This window comes from Loxodonta africana, chromosome 13, assembly GCF_030014295.1.
Source record: "Loxodonta africana isolate mLoxAfr1 chromosome 13, mLoxAfr1.hap2, whole genome shotgun sequence".
Classification (NCBI taxonomy): Eukaryota; Metazoa; Chordata; class Mammalia; order Proboscidea; family Elephantidae; genus Loxodonta; species Loxodonta africana.
The window spans coordinates 50,386,030-50,405,623 of NC_087354.1; the positions used below are offsets into that span (position 1 = coordinate 50,386,030).

At 42.7% G+C, this 19,594-nt stretch overlaps 2 protein-coding genes across 6 annotated transcripts in view; one reads left to right on the forward strand and one right to left on the reverse strand.

The window, feature by feature from the left end:
- HACD3 (3-hydroxyacyl-CoA dehydratase 3) overlaps positions 1 to 16,029 on the reverse strand; it is a 45,906-nt gene extending 29,877 nt beyond the window's left edge. For 2 of the 3 annotated variants that reach the window (XM_064267388.1, XM_064267389.1), the window contains exon 1: positions 15,899 to 16,029. Coding sequence is in view for 1 of the 3 variants with exons in the window: in XM_003418418.3 (XP_003418466.1) it covers positions 9,655 to 9,741 (87 nt within the window). In the remaining 2 variants the exon portion in view is untranslated. Of the gene's footprint in view, positions 1 to 9,654; positions 9,826 to 15,898 lie in introns of those variants that run through there. The other variant, XM_003418418.3, reaches the window with a different exon arrangement.
- A 40-nt stretch (positions 16,030 to 16,069) lies between these two features.
- DPP8 (dipeptidyl peptidase 8) overlaps positions 16,070 to 19,594 on the forward strand; it is a 63,922-nt gene continuing 60,397 nt past the window's right edge. The window contains exons 1-2 of one of the 3 annotated variants that reach the window (XM_010598048.3): positions 16,070 to 16,230; positions 17,872 to 18,008. In XM_010598048.3, coding sequence (XP_010596350.1) covers positions 17,972 to 18,008 — 37 coding nt within the window. In that variant the 5' untranslated portion in view covers positions 16,070 to 16,230; positions 17,872 to 17,971. The other 2 variants (XM_003418369.4, XM_023558351.2) reach the window with 2 other exon arrangements.

Here is a 19,594-nt window from a genome sequence, read left to right on the forward strand (position 1 = left end):
TGCTAAAGCAATCAAAAAATATTTCAGCATCTATATTCACAAGGGAGATTGGCCTGTATTTTCACTTTGAAGTGAGACAGACCTATATACATAACTATGATATATAACATGTATCATAGTTATATCACTTTTTATTTCTATCATTTGCCTTCAAATCCATAGCCACTCATCATTTTTAAAACAATAATAAAAGCATTGACTTCACAAGACTGTTGTGAGAATTATAACCTACTAAGAATCTGGCCGCTAGTGAGAACTCATATTCTGGTTCCTTTTCTTCCTCTGGCTAGCTCACCCTTCAGGACTCCCTGCCTGTTGAACACAATTCTTTGTTCGAAGTCCAGCTCAAATGTTAATGCCTCTTCCCACCTCCTCACCGCCACCAACTAACTTGATAGCTTCCTGACCACTTTGCCTTCACCTTTATTGTAGCACTTATCAACTCTTCTGTAGTTTTTGTTTATTGGTGTACTTGCCCCTAGACTTGAGCTCCTTGATGGCAGGAACTGTGTCTCATTCGTATCTGAACCACCAATGCCTCCGTAACTGTTTACTGAACTGAAATTAAATTAATCTGTCCCATTTTCATCATCTCTTGACAGAACCACAAAGAGCTCAATGTACTATCTACTACCTAACTCTTTAGACAAGAGTTTCCTTTCTCATTCACATCTTGTGTATTTGTCTTTGTGTGTGTGTGATTAGTAGATACGTAGAAAAAAATGAACATAGCTGACCTGAGGCTGCTATCTTTAAAGGGCCTGCTTCTAGGATTGGGCCTTGGCTGGCATCTGGGAACTTGGTTCTCCTCCACTCCCTAACTGATAAGGGTGCTTCACTGTCCCCACAAACAATGTGATTTACAGTGAATACCAGCTTTCCTTCTGGGAGTCTAGAATTTTAGTACATACCCTGCAGAGGGTACATATGTAACCAGCCCTCAGTAAGAACCATGGGTGCTGAATCTCTAATGTTCTTCCCTGGGCAGAAACGAACACATTACTGCATTCTTCCATGCTAGAGAAAGGAATACACTCAAATGAAGAGAAGATAAAGAAGTCTACGTATGCATAGCCTTCCCCAGATTCTGCCAGTGTCTCTTTTCCTTGGCTAATCCTGCTGTGTATCATTTTACTATAATAAGCCTTAGCCTTGAGTACAACTATATATGCCGAGCCCCGGGAGTCCTTCTGGCGAATCACTGAACGTGTAGGTGGGTCTTGGGAACCCCCAAAACAGTATGTATTTTTTTTTTAATAACTTTTATTAAGCTTCAAGTGAACGTTTACAAATCCAATCAGTCTGTCACATATAAGTTTACATACATCTCACTCCCTACTCCCACTTGCTCTCCCCCTCTTGAGTCAGCCCTTTCAGTCTCTCCTTTCTTGACAATTTTGCCGGCTTCCCTCTCTCTCTATCCTCCCATCCCCTCTCCAGACAAGAGTTGCCAACACAATCTCAAGTGTCCACCTGATATAATTAGCTCACTCTTCATCAGCGTCACTCTCCCACCCGCTGACCAGTCCCTTTCATGTCTGATGAGTTGTCTTCGGGGATGGTTCCTGTCCTGTGCCAACAGAAGGTCTGGGGAGCATGGCCGCCAGGATTCCTCTAGTCACAGTCAGACCATTAAGTTTGGTCTTTTTATGAGAATTTGGGGTCTGTATCCCACTGATCTCCTGCTCCCTCAGGGGTTCTCTGCTGTGCTCCCTGTCAGGGCAGTCATCGATTGTGGCTGGGCATCAACTAGTTCTTCTGGTCTCAGGATGATGTAAGTCTCTGGTTCATGTGGCCCTTTCTGTCTCTTGGGCTCTTAGTTGTCGTGTGGCCTTGTTGTTCTTCATTTTCCTTTGCTCCAGGTGGGTTGAGACCAATTGATGCATCTTAGATGGCCGCTTGTTAGCATTTAAGACCCCAGACGCCACATTTCAAAGTGGGATGCAGAATGATTTCATAATAGAATTATTTTGCCAATTGACTTAGAAGTCCCCGCAAACCATGTTCCCCAGACCCCCGCGCTTGCTCCGTTGACCTTTGAAGCATTCATTTTATCCCGGAAACTTCTTTGCTTTTGGTCCAGTCCATTTGAGTTGACCTTCCATGTATTGAGTGTTGTCTTTCCCTTCACCTAAAGCAGTTCTTATCTACTGATTAATCAATAAAAAAATCCTCTCCCACCCTCCCTCCCTCGTAACCACCAAAGTATGTGTTCTTCTCAGGTTTACTATTTCTCAAGATCTTATAATAGTGGTCTTATACAATATTTGTCCTTTTGCCTCTGACTAATTTCGCTCAGCATAATGCCTTCCAGGTTCCTCCATGTTATGCAATGTTTCAGAGATTCGTCACTGTTCTTTATCGATGCGTAGTATTCCATTGTGTGAATATACCACAATTTATTTACCCATTCATCCGTTGATGGACACCTTGGTTGCTTCCAGCTTTTTGCTATTGTAAACAGAGCTGCAATAAACATGGGTGTGCATATATCTGTTTGTATGAAGGCTCTTGTATCTCTAGGGTATATTCCCAGGAGTGGGATTTCTGGGTTGTATGGTAGGTAGTTCTATTTCTAACTGTTTAAGATAACGCCAGATAGATTTCCAAAGTGGTTGTACCATTTTACATTCCCACCAGCAGTGTATGAGAGTTCCAATCTCTCCGCAGCCTCTCCAACATTTATTATTTTGTGTTTTTTGGATTAATGCCAACCTTGCTGGTGTGAGATGGAATCTCATCGTAGTTTTAATTTGCATTTCTCTAATGGCTAATAATCGAGAGCATTTTCTCATGTATCTGTTGGCTGCCTGAATATCTTCTTTAGTGAAATGTGTGTTCATATCCTTTGCCCACTTCTTGATTGGGTTGTTTGTCTTTTTGTGGTTGAGTTTTGACAGAATCATGTAGATTTTAGAGATCAGGCGCTGGTCGGAGATGTCATAGCTGAAAATTCTTTCCCAATCTGTAGGTGGTCTTTTTACTCTTTTGGAGAAGTCTTTAGATGAGCATAGGTGTTTGATTTTTAGGAGCTCCCAGTTATCGGGTTTCTCTTCATCATTTTTGGTAATGTTTTGTATTCTGTTTATACCTTGTATTAGGGCTCCTAGGGTTGTCCCAATTTTTTCTTTCATGATCTTTATCGTTTTAGTCTTTATGTTTAGGTCTTTGATCCACTTGGAGTTAGTTTTTGTGCCTGGTGTGAGGTATGGGTCCTGTTTCATTTTTTTGCAAATGGATATCCAGTTATGCCAGGACCATTTGTTAAAAAGGCTATCTTTTCCCCAATTAATTGACACTGGTCCTTTGTCAAATATCAGCTGCTCATACGTGGATGGATCTATGTCTGGGTTCTCAATTCTGTTCCATTGGTCTATGTGCCTGTTGTTGTACCAGTACCAGGCTGTTTTGACTACTGTGGCTGTATAATAGGTTCTGAAGTCAGGTAAAGTGAGGCCTCCCACTTTCTTCTTCTTTTTCAGTAGTGCTTTGCTTATCCGGGGCTTCTTTCCCTTCCATATGAAATTGGTGATTTGTTTCTCTATCCCCTTAAAATATGACATTGGAATTTGGATCGGAAGTGCGTTAAATGTATAGATGGCTTTTGGTACAATAGACATTTTTACTATGTTAAGTCTTCCTATCCATGAGCAAGGTATGTTTTTCCACTTAAGTATGTCCTTTTGAATTTCTTGTAGTAGAGCTTTGTAGTTTTCTTTGTATAGGTCTTTTACATCCTTGGTAAGATTTATTCCTAAGTATCTCATCTTCTTGGGGGCTACTGTGAATGGTATTGATTTGGTTATTTCCTCTTCGGTGTTCTTTTTGTTGATGTAGAGGAATCCAAGTGATTTTTGTATGTTTATTTTATAACCTGAGACTCTGCCAAACTCTTCTATTAGTTTCAGTAGTTTTCTGGAGGATTCCTTAGGGTTTTCTGTGTATAAGATCATGTCATCTGCAAATAGTGATAACTTTACTTCTTCCTTGCCTATCCGGATACCTTTTATTTCTTTGTCTAGCCTAATTGCCCTGGCTAAGACTTCCAACACGATGTTGAATAAGAGCGGGGATAAAGGGCATCCTTGTCTGGTTCCCGTTCTCAAGGGAAATGCTTTCAGGTTCTCTCCATTTAGAGTGATATTGGCTGTTGGCTTTGCATAGATGCCCTTTATTATGTTGAGGAATTTTCCTTCAATTCCTATTTTGTTAAGAGTTTTTATCATGAATGGGTGTTGGACTTTGTCAAATGCCTTTTCTGCATCAATTGATAAGATCATGTGGTTTTTGTCTTTTGTTTCATTTATGTGATGGATTACATTAATGGTTTTTCTGATATTAAACCAGCCTTGCATACCTGGTATAAATCCCACTTGATCAGGGTGAATTATTTTTTTGATGTATTGTTGGATTCTATTGGCTAGAATTTTGTTGAGGATTTTTGCATCAATGTTCATGAGGGATATAGGTCTATAATTTTCTTTTTTTGTAATGTCTTTACCTGGTTTTGGTATCAGGGAGATGGTGGCTTCATAGAATGAGTTGGGTAGTATTCCGTCATTTTCTATGCTTTGGAATACCTTCAGAAGTAGTGGTGTTAACTCTTCTCTGAAAGTTTGGTAGAACTCTGCAGTGAAGCCATCCGGGCCAGGGCTTTTTTTTGTTGGGAGTTTTTTGATTACCGTTTCAATCTCTTTTTTTGTTATGGGTCTATTTAGTTGTTCTACTTCTGAATGTGTTAGTTTAGGTAGGTTGTGTTTTTCCAGGAATTCACCCATTTCTTCTAGGTTTTCAAATTTGTTAGAGTACAATTTTTCATAATACTCTGAAATGATTCTTTTAATTTCATTTGGTTCTGTTGTGATGTGGTCCTTCTCGTTTCTTATTCAGGTTATTTGTTTCCTTTCCTGTATTTCTTTAGTCAGTCTAGCCAATGGTTTATCAATTTTGTTAATTTTTTCAAAGAACCAGCTTTTGGCTTTGTTAATTCTTTCAATTGTTTTTCTGTTCTCTAATTCATTTAGTTCAGCTCTAATTTGTATTATTTGTTTTCTTCTGGTGCCTGATGGATTCTTTTGTTGCTCACTTTCTATTTGTTCAAGTTGTAGGGACAGTTCTCTGATTTTGGCTCTTTCTTCTTTTTGTATGTGTGCATTTATCGATATAAATTGGCCTCTGAGCACTGCTTTTGCTGTGTCCCAGAGGTTTTGATAGGAAGTATTTTCATTCTTGTTGCGTTCTATGAATTTCCTTATTCCCTCCTTGATGTCTTCTATAACCCAGTCTTTTTTCAGGAGGGTATTGTTCATTTTCCAAGTATTTGATTTATTTTCCCTAGTTTTTCTGTTATTGATCTCTAGTTTTATTGCCTTGTGGTCTGAGAAGATGCTTTGTAATATTTCGATGTTTTGGACTCTGCAAAGGTTTGTTTTATGACCTAATATGTGGTCTATTCTAGAGAATGTTCCATGTGCGCTAGAAAAAAAAGTATATTTTGCAGCAGTTGGTTGGAGAGTTCTGTATAAGTCAATGAGGTCAAGTTGGTTGATTGTTGTAATTAGATCTTCCGTGTCTCTATTGAGCTTCTTACTGGATGTCCTGTCCTTCTCCGAAAGTGGTGTGTTGAAGTCTCCCACTATAATTGTGGAGGTGTCTATCTCACTTTTCAATTCTGTTAAAATTTGATTTATGTATCTTGCAGCCCTGTCATTGGGTGCATAAATATTTAATATGGTTATGTCTTCCTGATCAATTGTCCCTTTTATCATTATATAGTGTCCTTCTTTATCGTTTGTGGTGGATTTAAGTCTAAAGTCTATTTTGTCAGAAATTAATATTGCTACTCCTCTTCTTTTTTGCTTATTGTTTGCTTGATATATTTTTTTCCATCCTTTGAGTTTTAGTTTGTTTGTGTCTCTAAGTCTAAGGTGTGTCTCTTGTAGGCAGCATATAGATGGATCATGTTTCTTTATCCAGTCTGTGACTCTCTGTCTCTTTATTGGTGCATTTAGTCCATTTACATTCAGGGTAATTATAGATAAATAAGTTTTTAGTGCTGTCATTTTGATGCCTTTTTATGTGTGTTGTTGACAATTTCATTTTTCCGCATACTTTTTTGTGCTGAGGCGTTTTTCTTAGTAAATTGTGAGATCCTCATTTTCATAGTGTTTGACTTTATGTTAGTTGAGTCGTTACGTTTTTCTTGGCTTTTATCTTGAGTTATAGAGTTGTTATACCTTTTTGTGGTTACCTTATTATTTACCCCTATTTTTCTAAGTAAAAACCTAACTTGTATTGTTCTATATCGCCTTGTATCACTCTCCATATGGCAGTTCAATGCCTCCTGTATTTAGTCCCTCTTTTTGATTATTGTGATCTTTTACCTATTGACTTCCATGATTCCCTGTTATGTGTATTTTTTTTTTAGTTAATCTTAATTTGTTTGTTTTTGTGATTTCCCTATTTGAGTTGATATCAGGATGTTCTGTTTTGTGACCTTGTGTTGTGCTGATATCTGATATTATTGGTTCTCTGACCAAACAATATCCTTTAGTATTTCTTGTAGCTTTGGTTTGGTTTTTGCAAATTCTGTAAACTTGTGTTTGTCTGTAAATATCTTAATTTCGCGTTCATATTTCAGAGAGAGTTTTGCTGGATATATGATCCTTGGCTGGCAGTTTTTCTCCTTCAGTGTTCTGTATATGTCGTCCCATTCCCTTCTTGCCTGCATGGTTTCTGCTGAGTAGTCTGAACTTATTCTTATTGATTCTCCCTTGAAGGAAACCCAGTATGTATTTTTAATATGATTCTTCTCACTTCAACTCCTTATTCTAAAAAATTTTAAATCTGCAGGAAAACTGATATATACCCCTGGACAACAAAGCTGACCTGACGTCCGCGGCTAAACCTCAATATAGTTACAAGCTGCTCTGACACTCACAGCCAGGCCATTTCATTCTCCTGTTGAAAATAAACCATCTCACAGAATACAAACCTCAGATGAGGTTACTCTGAGACCATGATAAAATGAAGCAAAACAAGGCCATTACATAATTTTGTGTAAGCACAGGTCACTATGCCACCCACAAAACAGCCAATAGAATTATCTCCACTTTCTGAGAGCACCCAATCTAGAGTGAACCTCTGCTTCTTTAGACCCTCCTTCCAATTACCCAGAGTGTAAACACACCATAATTTTCCTTCTCCAAGGGAATGATGAGCATCTAGACTGTTTTCAATTTTCTGCTGCAATGAACAGTTTGCCTCCTTGTGCTAATAGATCCTATTCTTTCCCGTAACTCTTTGTGTCTACCCCTCTCATCTAACTTTAAACACAGTAATAATTCCCTACACTTGAATAACAGACATTTGAATATGTAAAGTACATTCAAATCCATTATCCAATTCAAACCTTAAAACAGTCCTGTGAATTGGGTGTTATTATTCACATTTACTTAGATGAAGAGACAGAAGTTCACAGAGGTTAAAGGAATTATCTATGGTCGCCAGTTAGTAGGTAGAAGAGTAAGAACTCAATTTCACATCTTTGGTTACCACTCTTTCTACCAGGTCCTCTGTTAGGGAAGCTCAAGAACAGTATCTTTCAAACATCTCCCAAACATACTTAGTTCACATACAATTAAACAAACAAAAACCATGCTTTAACAACTGCAGTGGTTGGCACAAACCTATCCATTATGCTTATTTTGAAGGTAAATTCTGTTCTGAAAGTGAACCTGGCCCAAGCCCCCTGTTCCTCAGCTGGCCTCTCTGCTACTGCTCACTTCAAGCACGGACAATGCCATTGCTGAAGTGTTTATTATCTGCTATTCCTTCTCACATCAGCAGTGGTTTCTGACCAGCCACTGTCCAAAGACAAATACCCATTGCCATCAAGTTAATTCTGACTCATAGCAACCCTGTACGACAGACTAGAACTGCCCCATAGGGTTTCCAAGGATAGATTCAAACTGTCGACCTTTTAGTCAGCAGCCGATCTGTTAACCGCTGTGCTACCAGAGCTTCAAAGACAGAATAGAGTTGTGTAAACCGTGTCTCAGAAAGGGAGGGCTGCAGAGCAGATGCCCCCAAAACTGAAACTCAACACTTTAAAACTCATACTTACACAGAATTTGTGGGACATGCTACAATAAGTAGGGGCATTAGACCTGTCCAACAACCCAGCACCTAGCTCAATGCCAGACAAATGTACGTATTCCACGAGCTCTTTTATTGTAAAAATAAATGAACTGCTTCATCCCAAGCCAGAACCCCTGGTTCCAACAGGCCCTGCACAGATAAATCAACTGAGAAAGAAAGAGCAGCCCCAGACATTCAGGAGCTGGTCTGACCCTCACCGCTAGGCTGTTATTCTCCTACTGTTGTTATTAAAAAAATTATTAGTTAGGTGTTAATAAAAGTTTTGTCTTTATATTTCAATGAGAAAACAGGTTTATTTTTCCAGACCAAACCCATTGCCATCCAGTCATTTCCAACTCATAGCGAACTTAAAGGTCAAAGTAGAAATGTCCCATTGATTTCCAAGGAGCGGGTGGTGGATTTGAACTGCTGACCTTTTGGTTAGCAGCCATAGCACTTAACCACTGTGCCACCAGGGCTCCTATTTTTCAGAAGGAATGATTAAATTTAACAAATTCAAGTCAACACTCAGAGAGCACCTACATTGCTCAAGGCAATCAGCCAGACGGGGTGATAGACCCAAACATAAATGCCCGACTCCCAGGCAGAAAGCGTTAGGTGGAGTGAATGAGGCTATAAAGTGCTATAGGCGTCAAAAAGCGGGGAGTAAGGATGACAGTAGAAAGAACATTTCAGACTGAAAACTACAGCTCCCCAAAGATAGGAATCCTGGATGGTTGAGACGCGGTGGGGGTGGGGAGAGGGCTGCGCACACACATCTTGGGGTCTCCACCATTGAGGAGGCCTCAGCTTGTTCATATAGGGGGCCAATGACACTAAATGTAAATGCTAAACGTAATTTAAAACAATTTTTAACTTTTCTATGCACCTCAGCAAACCTGGGCTTACCGCCTTCAAAACCAGCGTGGGGCGGGTCGCTTCCTCGGGGTCTTCTGAAGTTTAAAGTTATTGAAAATGATTTCTATCTCTAAACGGTTGGGAGGTGGGTGTGGCCCCTCCGAGGCAGTGGCGGGCTTCGTGAACGTCGGAGGGACCCGGCTGGACCTTTCAGGGCAGCGCTACGCGTCCGGCCACAGTCCAGCCGGCCACTGTAGCACGGTACCCCAGACTCGACGAGCTCCTCCCACACCCCGAAGGGCAGCCGCCAACCCGAACCCCGACGGCCTGGCCTCCGGGGCCGGCCTCGGGCTCCACCAGGCTCCACCAGGCCGCGCAAATGGCAGAGGCCCTGGGCGGCCGCCGAGGCCCGCTCCGGACTCACTGGGCACCTGAAGATGCCTGCAGCCCTCGGGGGTCGCAGCCCCGGCCCGAGATGTGCCGGTGTGCCTTGACCAGGGCAAGCCGGGGCCTGGATGCCGCGAGTGCCCGGCGTCCCGGATCTCATCGGCGCACTGCAGGCTGCTCGGCGCGCAATCGGACAAAGAGGATGGCGGTCCCGGCGGGCGTCGGGAGCCGCGATTCAGCGAGCATCCCGCCGCCGGCACCGGCCTTTACCTGCACGTCACTCAGCTCCACGCGCAGATACAGCTCCCGGTGTCGTTGAGCCCAGTAGACGTGCGGTGTCAGCACCTGGTTCTCCATGGCCACACGGCCCCGGGCGCGGAGATGCTCGGCTGACCGCGCCTCGCTGCGCCTAGCTGCCTCGGAGAGCGCGCGGCTGGAGCCGGCCGAGCGCAGGCCGCAAACCCCGGCGCTTCTGAGCGCCTGCAGCCGGGTAGCCTCGAGCCGCCCCACGCTCGAGGGGGGCCGCGCCTGCGCAGTGACGACGGGACGGCGGGGGAGCGAGCAGGGCGGGGCGGGCAAAAGGCGAGCCCAGCCGCGGTGAGGCCGCGGGGCTCTGGGGCCACCTCGGGAGTTGCCAGGGCGATCGCGGCTTCCGGCTCTAACTCCAGGCAATGCTTTAGAATTAAAAAGGCCAGAGTCTTTTAAGGGACGGATCAGCACGGAAAACGGCTTGGGACCGATCTATCTGGATGATGTATTTCGGGGGATGGCCTATCATTCATTAATTCTACATTTACTGAGCGCCTACTACGTGCCGGGTGCTTCAAAGCTAAACTTGGAGCTAAAGAAGTGAATTAAGACACAGTCCATGCCCCCTTGGAGCTCTCATTCTATTAAAAGACACAAGTAATTATAGACACAATAGGGAAGATAGTGGTTATAGGAGAAACTGTGGGAAGAGGGCTGAAGTGAAGACGGAGGAGTAACTGTAAAGTCCAGAGGCTCCAGCCCTGTCCAACAGAATCCCACTCTGCGCCGTCCACACGTGGCTTTTGAACATTTGAAATGTGGCAAATGAGACTGAGGAAATTAATTTTTTATTTTACTTACTTTTAACTAATTTAAATTTAAATAGCCATGTATGGCTAGTGACTATTGTATTAGCACAGGAGACTGGCTCCCTTAAAATGGGAAACCCAAACTAGAGACAGAACTAATTTATGTCTTAACTGTCTCATTTGTTATCCGCTTTTATTCTCAAGTTTTTCTGCAGGGAAGAATTGAATGGGAAGCAACATTTCTATGAAAACCAGAAGTCTGGGACAAAAATGGAATTTACAATTCACTTATTTAAAAAAAAAAAAAAACACCAAACCTGTTGCCCGCCAGTCAGTTCCCACTCATAGCAACGCTGTAAGAGAGAGTATAACTGCCCCACACATTTTCCAAGGAGGGCCTCATGTGTAAGGTGATGTCTAATGGCGTTAAGGTCAGGAAGAGAGGTCACCCTGGATCTATGAAGACAGGTTGGGAATGGATCAGGAAAGTCTTTGCTTCACTGAGATGTTTGCACTGTATCCCACAGACACAGGGGATTCAAAGAGGTTTGTTAAACTATTAGCAAAGTCAATCAAATTAGCACCAAAGTCAAACATGTCCTCGGCAGGACACTCTGTCTGTGAGGAAGAATTGGTAGAAGGCACACCTGTTGGACATTGATGCAATCTGCCAGGTAACTTGGACAGTTTTGATTTTTTAGAAAAGAAAATATTTCTTGAAATGATATGAGCGTTTTTAATGCATTGCCTTTACTCAAATGCAAAAGCACTATGGGTCACATTTTGGTGTTTTCTTTTGTTTTTTAATTGAGGTATAACTTACATTTAGGGAATGGGGAAATCTGAAGTGTTCAGCTTAACTTGAATTTTTATGTATGTTTATGGCTGTGTAATTACCACCCAGATGGAAAGCTAGAATATTTCCAGGGTCCTAGAGGTTCCTTCATGTCACTATCCCTTTCTCTACCACTTCTCCCACAGTTCCTATCCTGACTTCTGTCACTACGGATTAGTTTTGATCTGGTCTTGAATTTCAAATCCATGGAATTTAGTGTGTACTCTTTTGTGTCTGGCTTCTGTCACTGAACATAATATCTTTGAGATTTACCCATGTTGTTGTGTGAATCAGTAGTTCAATCTTTTTTGTTTTTGTTTTCTTGTTTTTGCTGTGTAGTGTTTCCTTGGATGAATATCCCACAGATTATTTATCCAGTCTCCTGTTGATGGACATTTGTATTGTTTCCAGTTTATAGCTATCATAAATACAGCCAACATGAACATTTGTATACCTGCTTTTTGGTGGTAATGTTACCGAACACAACGGGTCCGCTGCTTGTACTTTCATTAACTAAGAGTCAAGTAGATTTAAAGCAGGCATAGTTTAATACTGCCAGCCACTAGGATGCTACTCTTCCCCTTCGCCATTTTAATTTTTTTCCTACTAGATTTCCCTAGGACAGAAGGGCCTACAATAGCTGAGCCTCTTTGCAGGAAAATTTAGAAACAGCTGGTTACAACATTGGAGATGACTTGAGTCTAACTCTTCCATTTGATGGAAGATCACTCTCAAAGCACTGTCTCCCAGAACAAAGGGCTGGGAGATTTAAACTACGTATTAAAAGGGAAGTTATACATATTCATTAAACTTCTGGGAGATAGCATGCATATTTTTAAAAAGGACTGGGCTGAGACTTAGCACAGAAGTTGAACTTTTCATTTCTGAATTGGGTCCAGCTATTGATTGGTGACATGTATCTGGCATTTTTAGTTCCCTGACATGAGTTTCTCGGTTCCTAGGCAGGACTCATTATGGGATGGGGACATCCAGTGATCAACCAAATCATTTTTTGTACCTGTGCTGGATTGTGGTTTTAGTTGTTTTGTCTGAAAAACAATCCTAAGAGGAAGTGTTAAGGGAAATCTGGTCACTTACTGTTTAAAATGTAGCCTCAGGTTGAGATACTGGTTTCCTCCTGTCTGGCCTAGGCCATATCTCCTTTGCTCTGGAATTTTTTTTACAGCCTCTGTTCACAAGAGGGTTAATTTTACCTCAGGACCCCAGACCTGTCTCAGTAACCCAGCATATTTGAAACCTGAGGCTTGTCAGCTGACCTCTGACCAAGGTGAAAGCTACTGATGAACAAGAAGATGGAAACTTGACACTATGCCTCAGATGCACCATAAGAAAGGCCCAGTAAAAGGGTTCCTCGTCCGCTGGCCAGGTCCTATCATCACTGGGTGACTTCTCTGGGCTTGAGTTTATCCATCAAATGGAAGAGTTAGACTCAGTCATCTCCCATGTTGTAACCAGCTGTTTCTAAATTGTCCTGCAATGTGGCTCAGCTACTGTGGGCCTTTCTCTCCTAGGGAAATCTAGTTGGAAAAAAATTGAAATGGAGAAAGGGAAGAGTAGCATCCAGGTGAACTAGAAAACTAAAACATGTTGGGGATGAGGAAAGACAGAGTCAAATGGCAGTGCCAACCCAAAGCAGGTAGGGCAGAGGGCTTTATGAAAATATCGGTCAAATGAAAATGCAGATCAGGCACTGTCTTTGTGTCCTGCCTTCTGGGTGCAGCCTTCTCAGCACTATTGGCCTAGGGCCACCTCTCCCATCCCTGTATTCAGAGAAGGTCATCACCAGCCACGCCAAGCATTTGCAGAGTGCTTGCCATGTATGAAGTGCACACTCAGTGCATAAGGTTGGTTTCCTACCTTTGGTTAGTGATCATACACAGCCTTGTTGTTTACCTTTTTACAGAATCCTGTGTTCCTGGAAAAGGTTTTAGAAAATGAGCTGTAGAATTCGGCTGTTTTGTGCCTCAGCCAGGATCACCCAGCCAGTTATCCATGACCAAAATCAAGTTTCTCTATCTAGATCAGGTTTCTGTATCTAGACAGCACAAAGCTGACGGTAGAGAGATGGATCAGGATCAGCCTAGGCATCTACTGGGGAATTCTATCACAGGCAGATTATATCCCTGAACCTTCTAACTATGCCAGGTGGGTGGGCAGTGAAGGCAGTCACTTCCAGAAAAACCCTCCCTTTGCCTGTCAATCCACAGGTCCAGGGGTCTCCACTATTAGCGCTAGTGGCACAGTCGGTAAAGCGATCAACCGCTAGCTGAAAGGTCAGCAGTTTGAAACCACCAGGGGCTCCACGGGAAAAAGATGTGGCAGTCTGCTTCTGTAAAAATTTACAGTCTTGGAAACCCTATATGGTAACTGAGTCGGAACTGACTCAATGGCAGTGGGTTTGGTTTGGGTTTCAGCTTATTCACGTAGGGGACCAGTGAGATTAAACATAAATGTTCAGTGTAATTTGAGAATGTGCATAGATATTCCACCTCAGGTCAAGTGCCTCCTTTCAGAGGCTGCCTTGTATATGGGGAGTGGCCTTTCTACCCTATTTAGGTTGACCCACCTGCTAATTCGTGGCTCTCTAGGCTGCCTACGTAATTGCAAGGTGCAGACAGTAAGTATGCTACCATTTGTGTAAAATGGGATGAATTATATAGATATAGATATTCCCTGGTGGCACAGTCGTTAAGCACTTGGCTACTAATCAGAAGGTCTGCAGTTCAAACTCACCAAATATATATATATATACATATACACACACTTGTTTATATACTGTATCATAAAATATCACTGGAAATATATGCAAGAAGGGAGTCCCTAGGTGTACAAATGGTTGAGCACTGGACTACTAACCAAAAGGTTGGTGGCTCAAACCTACCCAGAGGCACCTGGTGATCTGCTTCCAAAAGGTCACAGCCTTGAAAATCCTATGGAACAGTTCTACGCTGCAGACATGGGGTCGCCGTGAGTTGGAGTCAACTGAATGGCAACTAACAACATACGCCAGAAACTAATAACATCAGTGTCTTGTGGGGAAGGAAACCGGGTGACTGGAGGACCAGGGTGAGAGAAAAAATGCTTCACTACATATTCTTTTATACTTAAAAATTTTTGAATCCTGTGACAATACTGCCTATTCAAAAAAATAAATACAAAAAAAAATCAGGGAAGAAGTCCTTTCTTATTATTGCATCTTGGTATGTACCATTCCCAAAAAGGGGCAAAAAATGGGGGGAATGGACAACTAGCTCCAGCCTACCGTATCCTATAATCAACTGCTATTAGTATGTATGTACATTATATGCTTATGATGTATCCTCAATTAGACTGTAAACCTCCCAAGAGTACAAATTGCCTCCCGTGCTGTCCTATAGTATCTAGCACTGCATGTTTCAGAAAGTAGATGCATGAACATATTTGTGGATGATAATACCCAGTGCTAGAAAAGTTTTCATGAGATAAGCTTACTTATGCTAAATGTATCTAAGGGCATCATGCTTGGTAGAGGGCCAGTGAAGGAGAGGAAGACCCTCAACGAGATGGATTAACACAGTGGCTGCAACAGTGGGCTCAAGCATAACAGCAACTGTGAGGGTGACATAGGACCAGGCAGTGTTTCATTCTGTTGTGCATGGGGTCGCCATGAGTCAGAACCAACTCAGCAGCACCTAACGACAACAACATGTGCATTTAAAGCCTCCAAATCTGCTCTCAGGTCATCCGCAGAAAATTCACAGAGGAGATCCAGGGAAAAGGACTACGCCTTTCTTTTAGGGGAGCAAAACTAAAAAAAGCCTGAGGGAAGGTTCATGTAACCTCAGAGTGAATAATTACATAGTGGGCAGTGGAACATGGTGCCCAAATGGATCTTTTATTAGGGCTATTATAATAAATCCTAACGGCACAACTCTGACACATGACTCCTTGGTAATAACAGAAAATAGAGGAGGCTCAGCTTTGCAGTCATCTCCCCAGGCTCTCTTTCTCTCTTTCTTAGCCAATGTAATTGGAAAAACATTGAGAGGATCAAGGTAAGTGCTTCTGGTTCTGATGACAGCAAGTCACTCATTTAACTCTCTTGTGCCCCAGTTTCTAAAACTGTATGAGTTAGTGTGGCATACATGGTTCCTTTAACAGCGACTAAGTGGCATGTATTATTATATCTTTTTACAGATAAAGAGATTAAATGACTTACAAAGCCAATAAAGCCAAACCCAGTGCCATCGAGTCGATTCTGACTCATAGTGACCCTATAATGACCTACAGGAGGCCACTAATTAGTATTAGTAAGCTTTTTGACTCCAAGTTCAGGTTTCTTTCCATCACAACAATAAAACCCTCAGAAGATCTCCAAGGCCCTAATCCCTTTCCTGTTACTGTCATCTCCATAAGGAGGCAGGGATTTTTTCCTGTTTTGCTCCCTGCTCTAACCCCAGCGCCTAGAACTGTGCCTGGCACATAGCAGACACCCCATATATATTCGTTGAATGAAAAACTGAATGAGTAGAGACGCAACACAATTCGCCCTGTGACTTAGGGCAAGTCCCTGCCTGTCTGGACTTCATCTCTGTCCCCTCCACCTGTTCACGTCCCTCACCTCGTTCGCTCCTCCCGCCGCTAGATGGCGCTGTCGTAACTGATCCGGCCCAACAGGGAGCGGCGCCTTTCTTGGCCTGGCTGCGCCTTCACCTTCCCCAGTCCCAGGGCGGGTTGCGAGGAACCGGAAGTGCTGGAGCTGCCGGAGCCGCCGCAGCCGCCTTTAAGTACCGCGTTCACCGCTTCGGTTGCCACCGGCTCATCCGTCGAGGAAGCCGCTGGGCTCCGGGGCCGCAGCTGCAGCCGGGACCGGAGTGGAGGCGGCGCGGCATGAGGCGGCGCAGGCCCGCTCCGTAGCGCGCGTCGGGACGGTCCGGGTGGGGCCGGGGGAAGGTGCTGTATCCGCCCCTTCTCTTCCCCCTTCGCCTGCGAGGCCTGGGCCCCAAACTGCCCGGGCTCTCCTCGTCTCACCGAGGAACGGCCCGGCGCGTGTCCCCGGCTAGCCGGCTCTGCATTTAGGCGGCAGGGCACCGTGTGCGGAGGCAGAGTCAGTGGCAGGGGCCCACTCTCCGGAAGAGGAAGCTGAGACTCAGATTCCGAGTCAGCCAACGTTCACTGGGAAGCTCCTGAGCCTGGGTGCTGGGCTGTGGACTTCCACGTCCGTTACCTTAATTGAACTTCGCTGGGGTTGGGAGACCGGGCATTGTCCGGGCTTACAGATGAGGAAACGGAAGCCCAGAGAGGCGAAGGAATTTGCCTAAGGTCCTTCTGTGGCAGATCGGATTCAGACTTAGATTTTCTGATTTCCCAGCTGGTCTTCTTTCATCTGTACTGCCTGACTCTAGGTCGGTTCCCTCTCTGCTCAGTGTCCCCTCCCGTCTTATTTTACCCACCTGCAGCGGGGTAGATGCTTCTCTTTCCTCTCAAACCGTCTTCTTTACACACTCTTCCCCAAGACCTTAAATTCTCTGCTACACCTCGTCCTCATTCATAGCTTTCCCGAGATCTTTGCTCCTTTAGCAATAATGAACCTGTCAATTAACTGGGGACTCTGAAGGGTGAAATAACCTAGGCTTCAAAGAGGCTGGAAGTGTTTAAGTGGACGAATGAGCGTTTGGCCCTGGTGTTAAGAAATGTTATGTGGGTTGACCCAAGTTCAAGAGTCCTGAGATTATTTACTAAGTCAGTGTGTCCTTCTCTGAGTGAGGGGCTTAGTGCTACAGGGAAGTGTCTTGACGTCTTAGTCCATTATTTGCCACTTGGTCTTTCTCACCACATTTCTGCCCATCACCTACTTGTGCTGCAAGAACACAGAAGGAAAACTAATGGCAAAGTAACGGGCATAATCACAGATCTTCCTTTTTTGCTTTTACTAAGCTAAAATTCCAGCAAGCTTAACATTTATTTTTCCCTAAAAGTTAACCTATTTCAGTTACTTTCAGAGTATAAGTGGTAAGGAAAGAAGCAAATACAGAATGCAATTAATAAAGATAGCACATTCTTTATCTTGCGGAAATCTTAAGTTATTAAAATCAAGTTAGTTCCTTTTACAAAAAATGGCCTGTTCGGTAATTCTTTTGGTTATCCCACTGAGTCTAATTGTTTCCAACCAGTTCAGTAGGAGATTATTGCACAAAAGATGAACAGGAACAGACACATAGAAACATTTTATTATAAATCAGTATCTGTGTCATTGTTGAGGATTTTCAATAGCCACATCTGTACGCCCTTTATACTTTTTAAAGTTCTTTCATAGTTTGCTTTTAATGTATGTCTGGCTATCAGGCCCTACACTACTGTCAGGATATTCTATTGAGGAAATGGGACTACATATCTCTGAAATAATTTTTTAATCTTGATAATGTGAGTTACACACAAAATAGTTTTGGCATTATGCATTATACAAAAAGAAAAGTTTCTGGATTAGTTTTAAGTACTATATTGGGACTTTTTAGATCTAATCTTTTTGGCCATGTTTATAATTTTAGTAATGACCAACCGTCTTCTATCTTACTTTATTATCCTGGTGAGCAGGATTGCATGGTGATAAAAGGAAAGACTCCCGTGAGAAGAGAGCAGAATGAGCAGAGAGATCTGTGCTTGAAGTTGGGTCCTTTGAAAAAGATCTCTTTGAATGTGGAAGAGATCTGGGCAGATGAAAATACAATCAGGTAGGCACCAGGGAAGGCAATTAAGTGAAGAGGTAGCTGGGGCAATGCAGTACATGCACTGTGCTGAAAATTTGTGTTGATCCTGTTTTCCAATTTTTGAAATTAGAAAACTCAGGTCATATATTTTGAGAATGTATTTGTATATAAGATGTTAAGAAATTCTGGAAATGAAGTCATTAGTTAACACGCAAGTAAATTACTAAAATCACATAATATCAGATCTAACCAAAGAAATGTAGAATATGCATTTACCATAAATCTACGGAGTAGGTTTTCAATTGTATCCTTTGAATTGTATGATATCTGTGTGTGTGTGTGTGTGCGCGTATGTGTGTGAAGAGAGAGAATAAGTCCAGGAACCTAGTACAATTTAGGAATACCAGGTAATTTGCTTAAATGTAAGCTGATGCAGCTTTTACACAGGTGAGATTTCCAGTTGATGATGACTCAAGAAGCTGGGCAGTAAGGCTTAGGAATCCTGAGTGTCTTTCCTGTTGTTCCTTAACCTTGTATTGGGAGCAGTGGTTTGGAGATGAAGTTCCAAATTGAACACAAGGAAAGCTTGAGAAAAATGAGCCTAATTTGGGGAGAGTCTTCTCTCACTTGTTTCTTACTCCATTAGAAATAAACTAGTACTATTGATATATTTGATAGAAAGTAGCCTCCCACCAGCTTTTAGATGGGTAATCAGCCCCCACTATCCTATACTGCCACTTCATGTCAGTTTGCTGAATACCAGAAAAAACCTCAAACCCGTTGCTGTCCAGATGGTTCTGACCCATAGTAACCCTATAGGACAGAGTAGAACTGCTCCATAGGATTTCTAAGGAACAGCTAGCTGGTGGGTTCAAACTGCCAACCTTTTGGTTAGCAGCTGAGCTCTAACCACGGTGCCACCAGGGCTCCTGCTGAATACCATTTCAGCTAAATACTCAATTCATTGCTGAGATGTTTTGAATTTTAATCATTTGGATGTGAATGCCCAGTTGTAATAATATTACAAGTTGTGTATCTGAGGTAACTAATGGGTGTTCTGGCCACTTTTATCACTGTTTTATTGAAAGTGGTAGTCTAGTTCACTGTAGCGTGAAGAAAGATAATATCCTGGCCACACAGTTCAGTTCATTTTGCATGCCAGTAATTCACACCTGATAGACTGGTTCACAAGCCACACCTGCTAAAAAGTTTTTCTGTTTAGTTCTTTTCATGAGCTCATGTTAAAAAAAATACCAAACCCATTGCCGTCGAGTCTATTCCGACTCATAGAGACCATACAAAACAGAGTAGAACTGCCCCATAGAGTTTCAAAGGAGCTGAACTGCTGACCCCTTGGTTAGCAGCTGTAGCACTTAACCACTACGCCACCAGGGTTTCCAGAGCTCATGTTAGCCTTCAAAATTGTGCATTAGAAAAGACATCATCCTAAATATAAAGCTATGTATTGATCGTTGTTCTAGAAGTAGGTAATAACTGTGAAATTGGTTACATAAATACAGTCTAGTCGGTCCCTGAAACCTAGAAGTTTTGACATTTATTAGTACGAAAAGAGCAGGTGTCGTCAGACCTTTTGTTTATGTTGTTCCTTT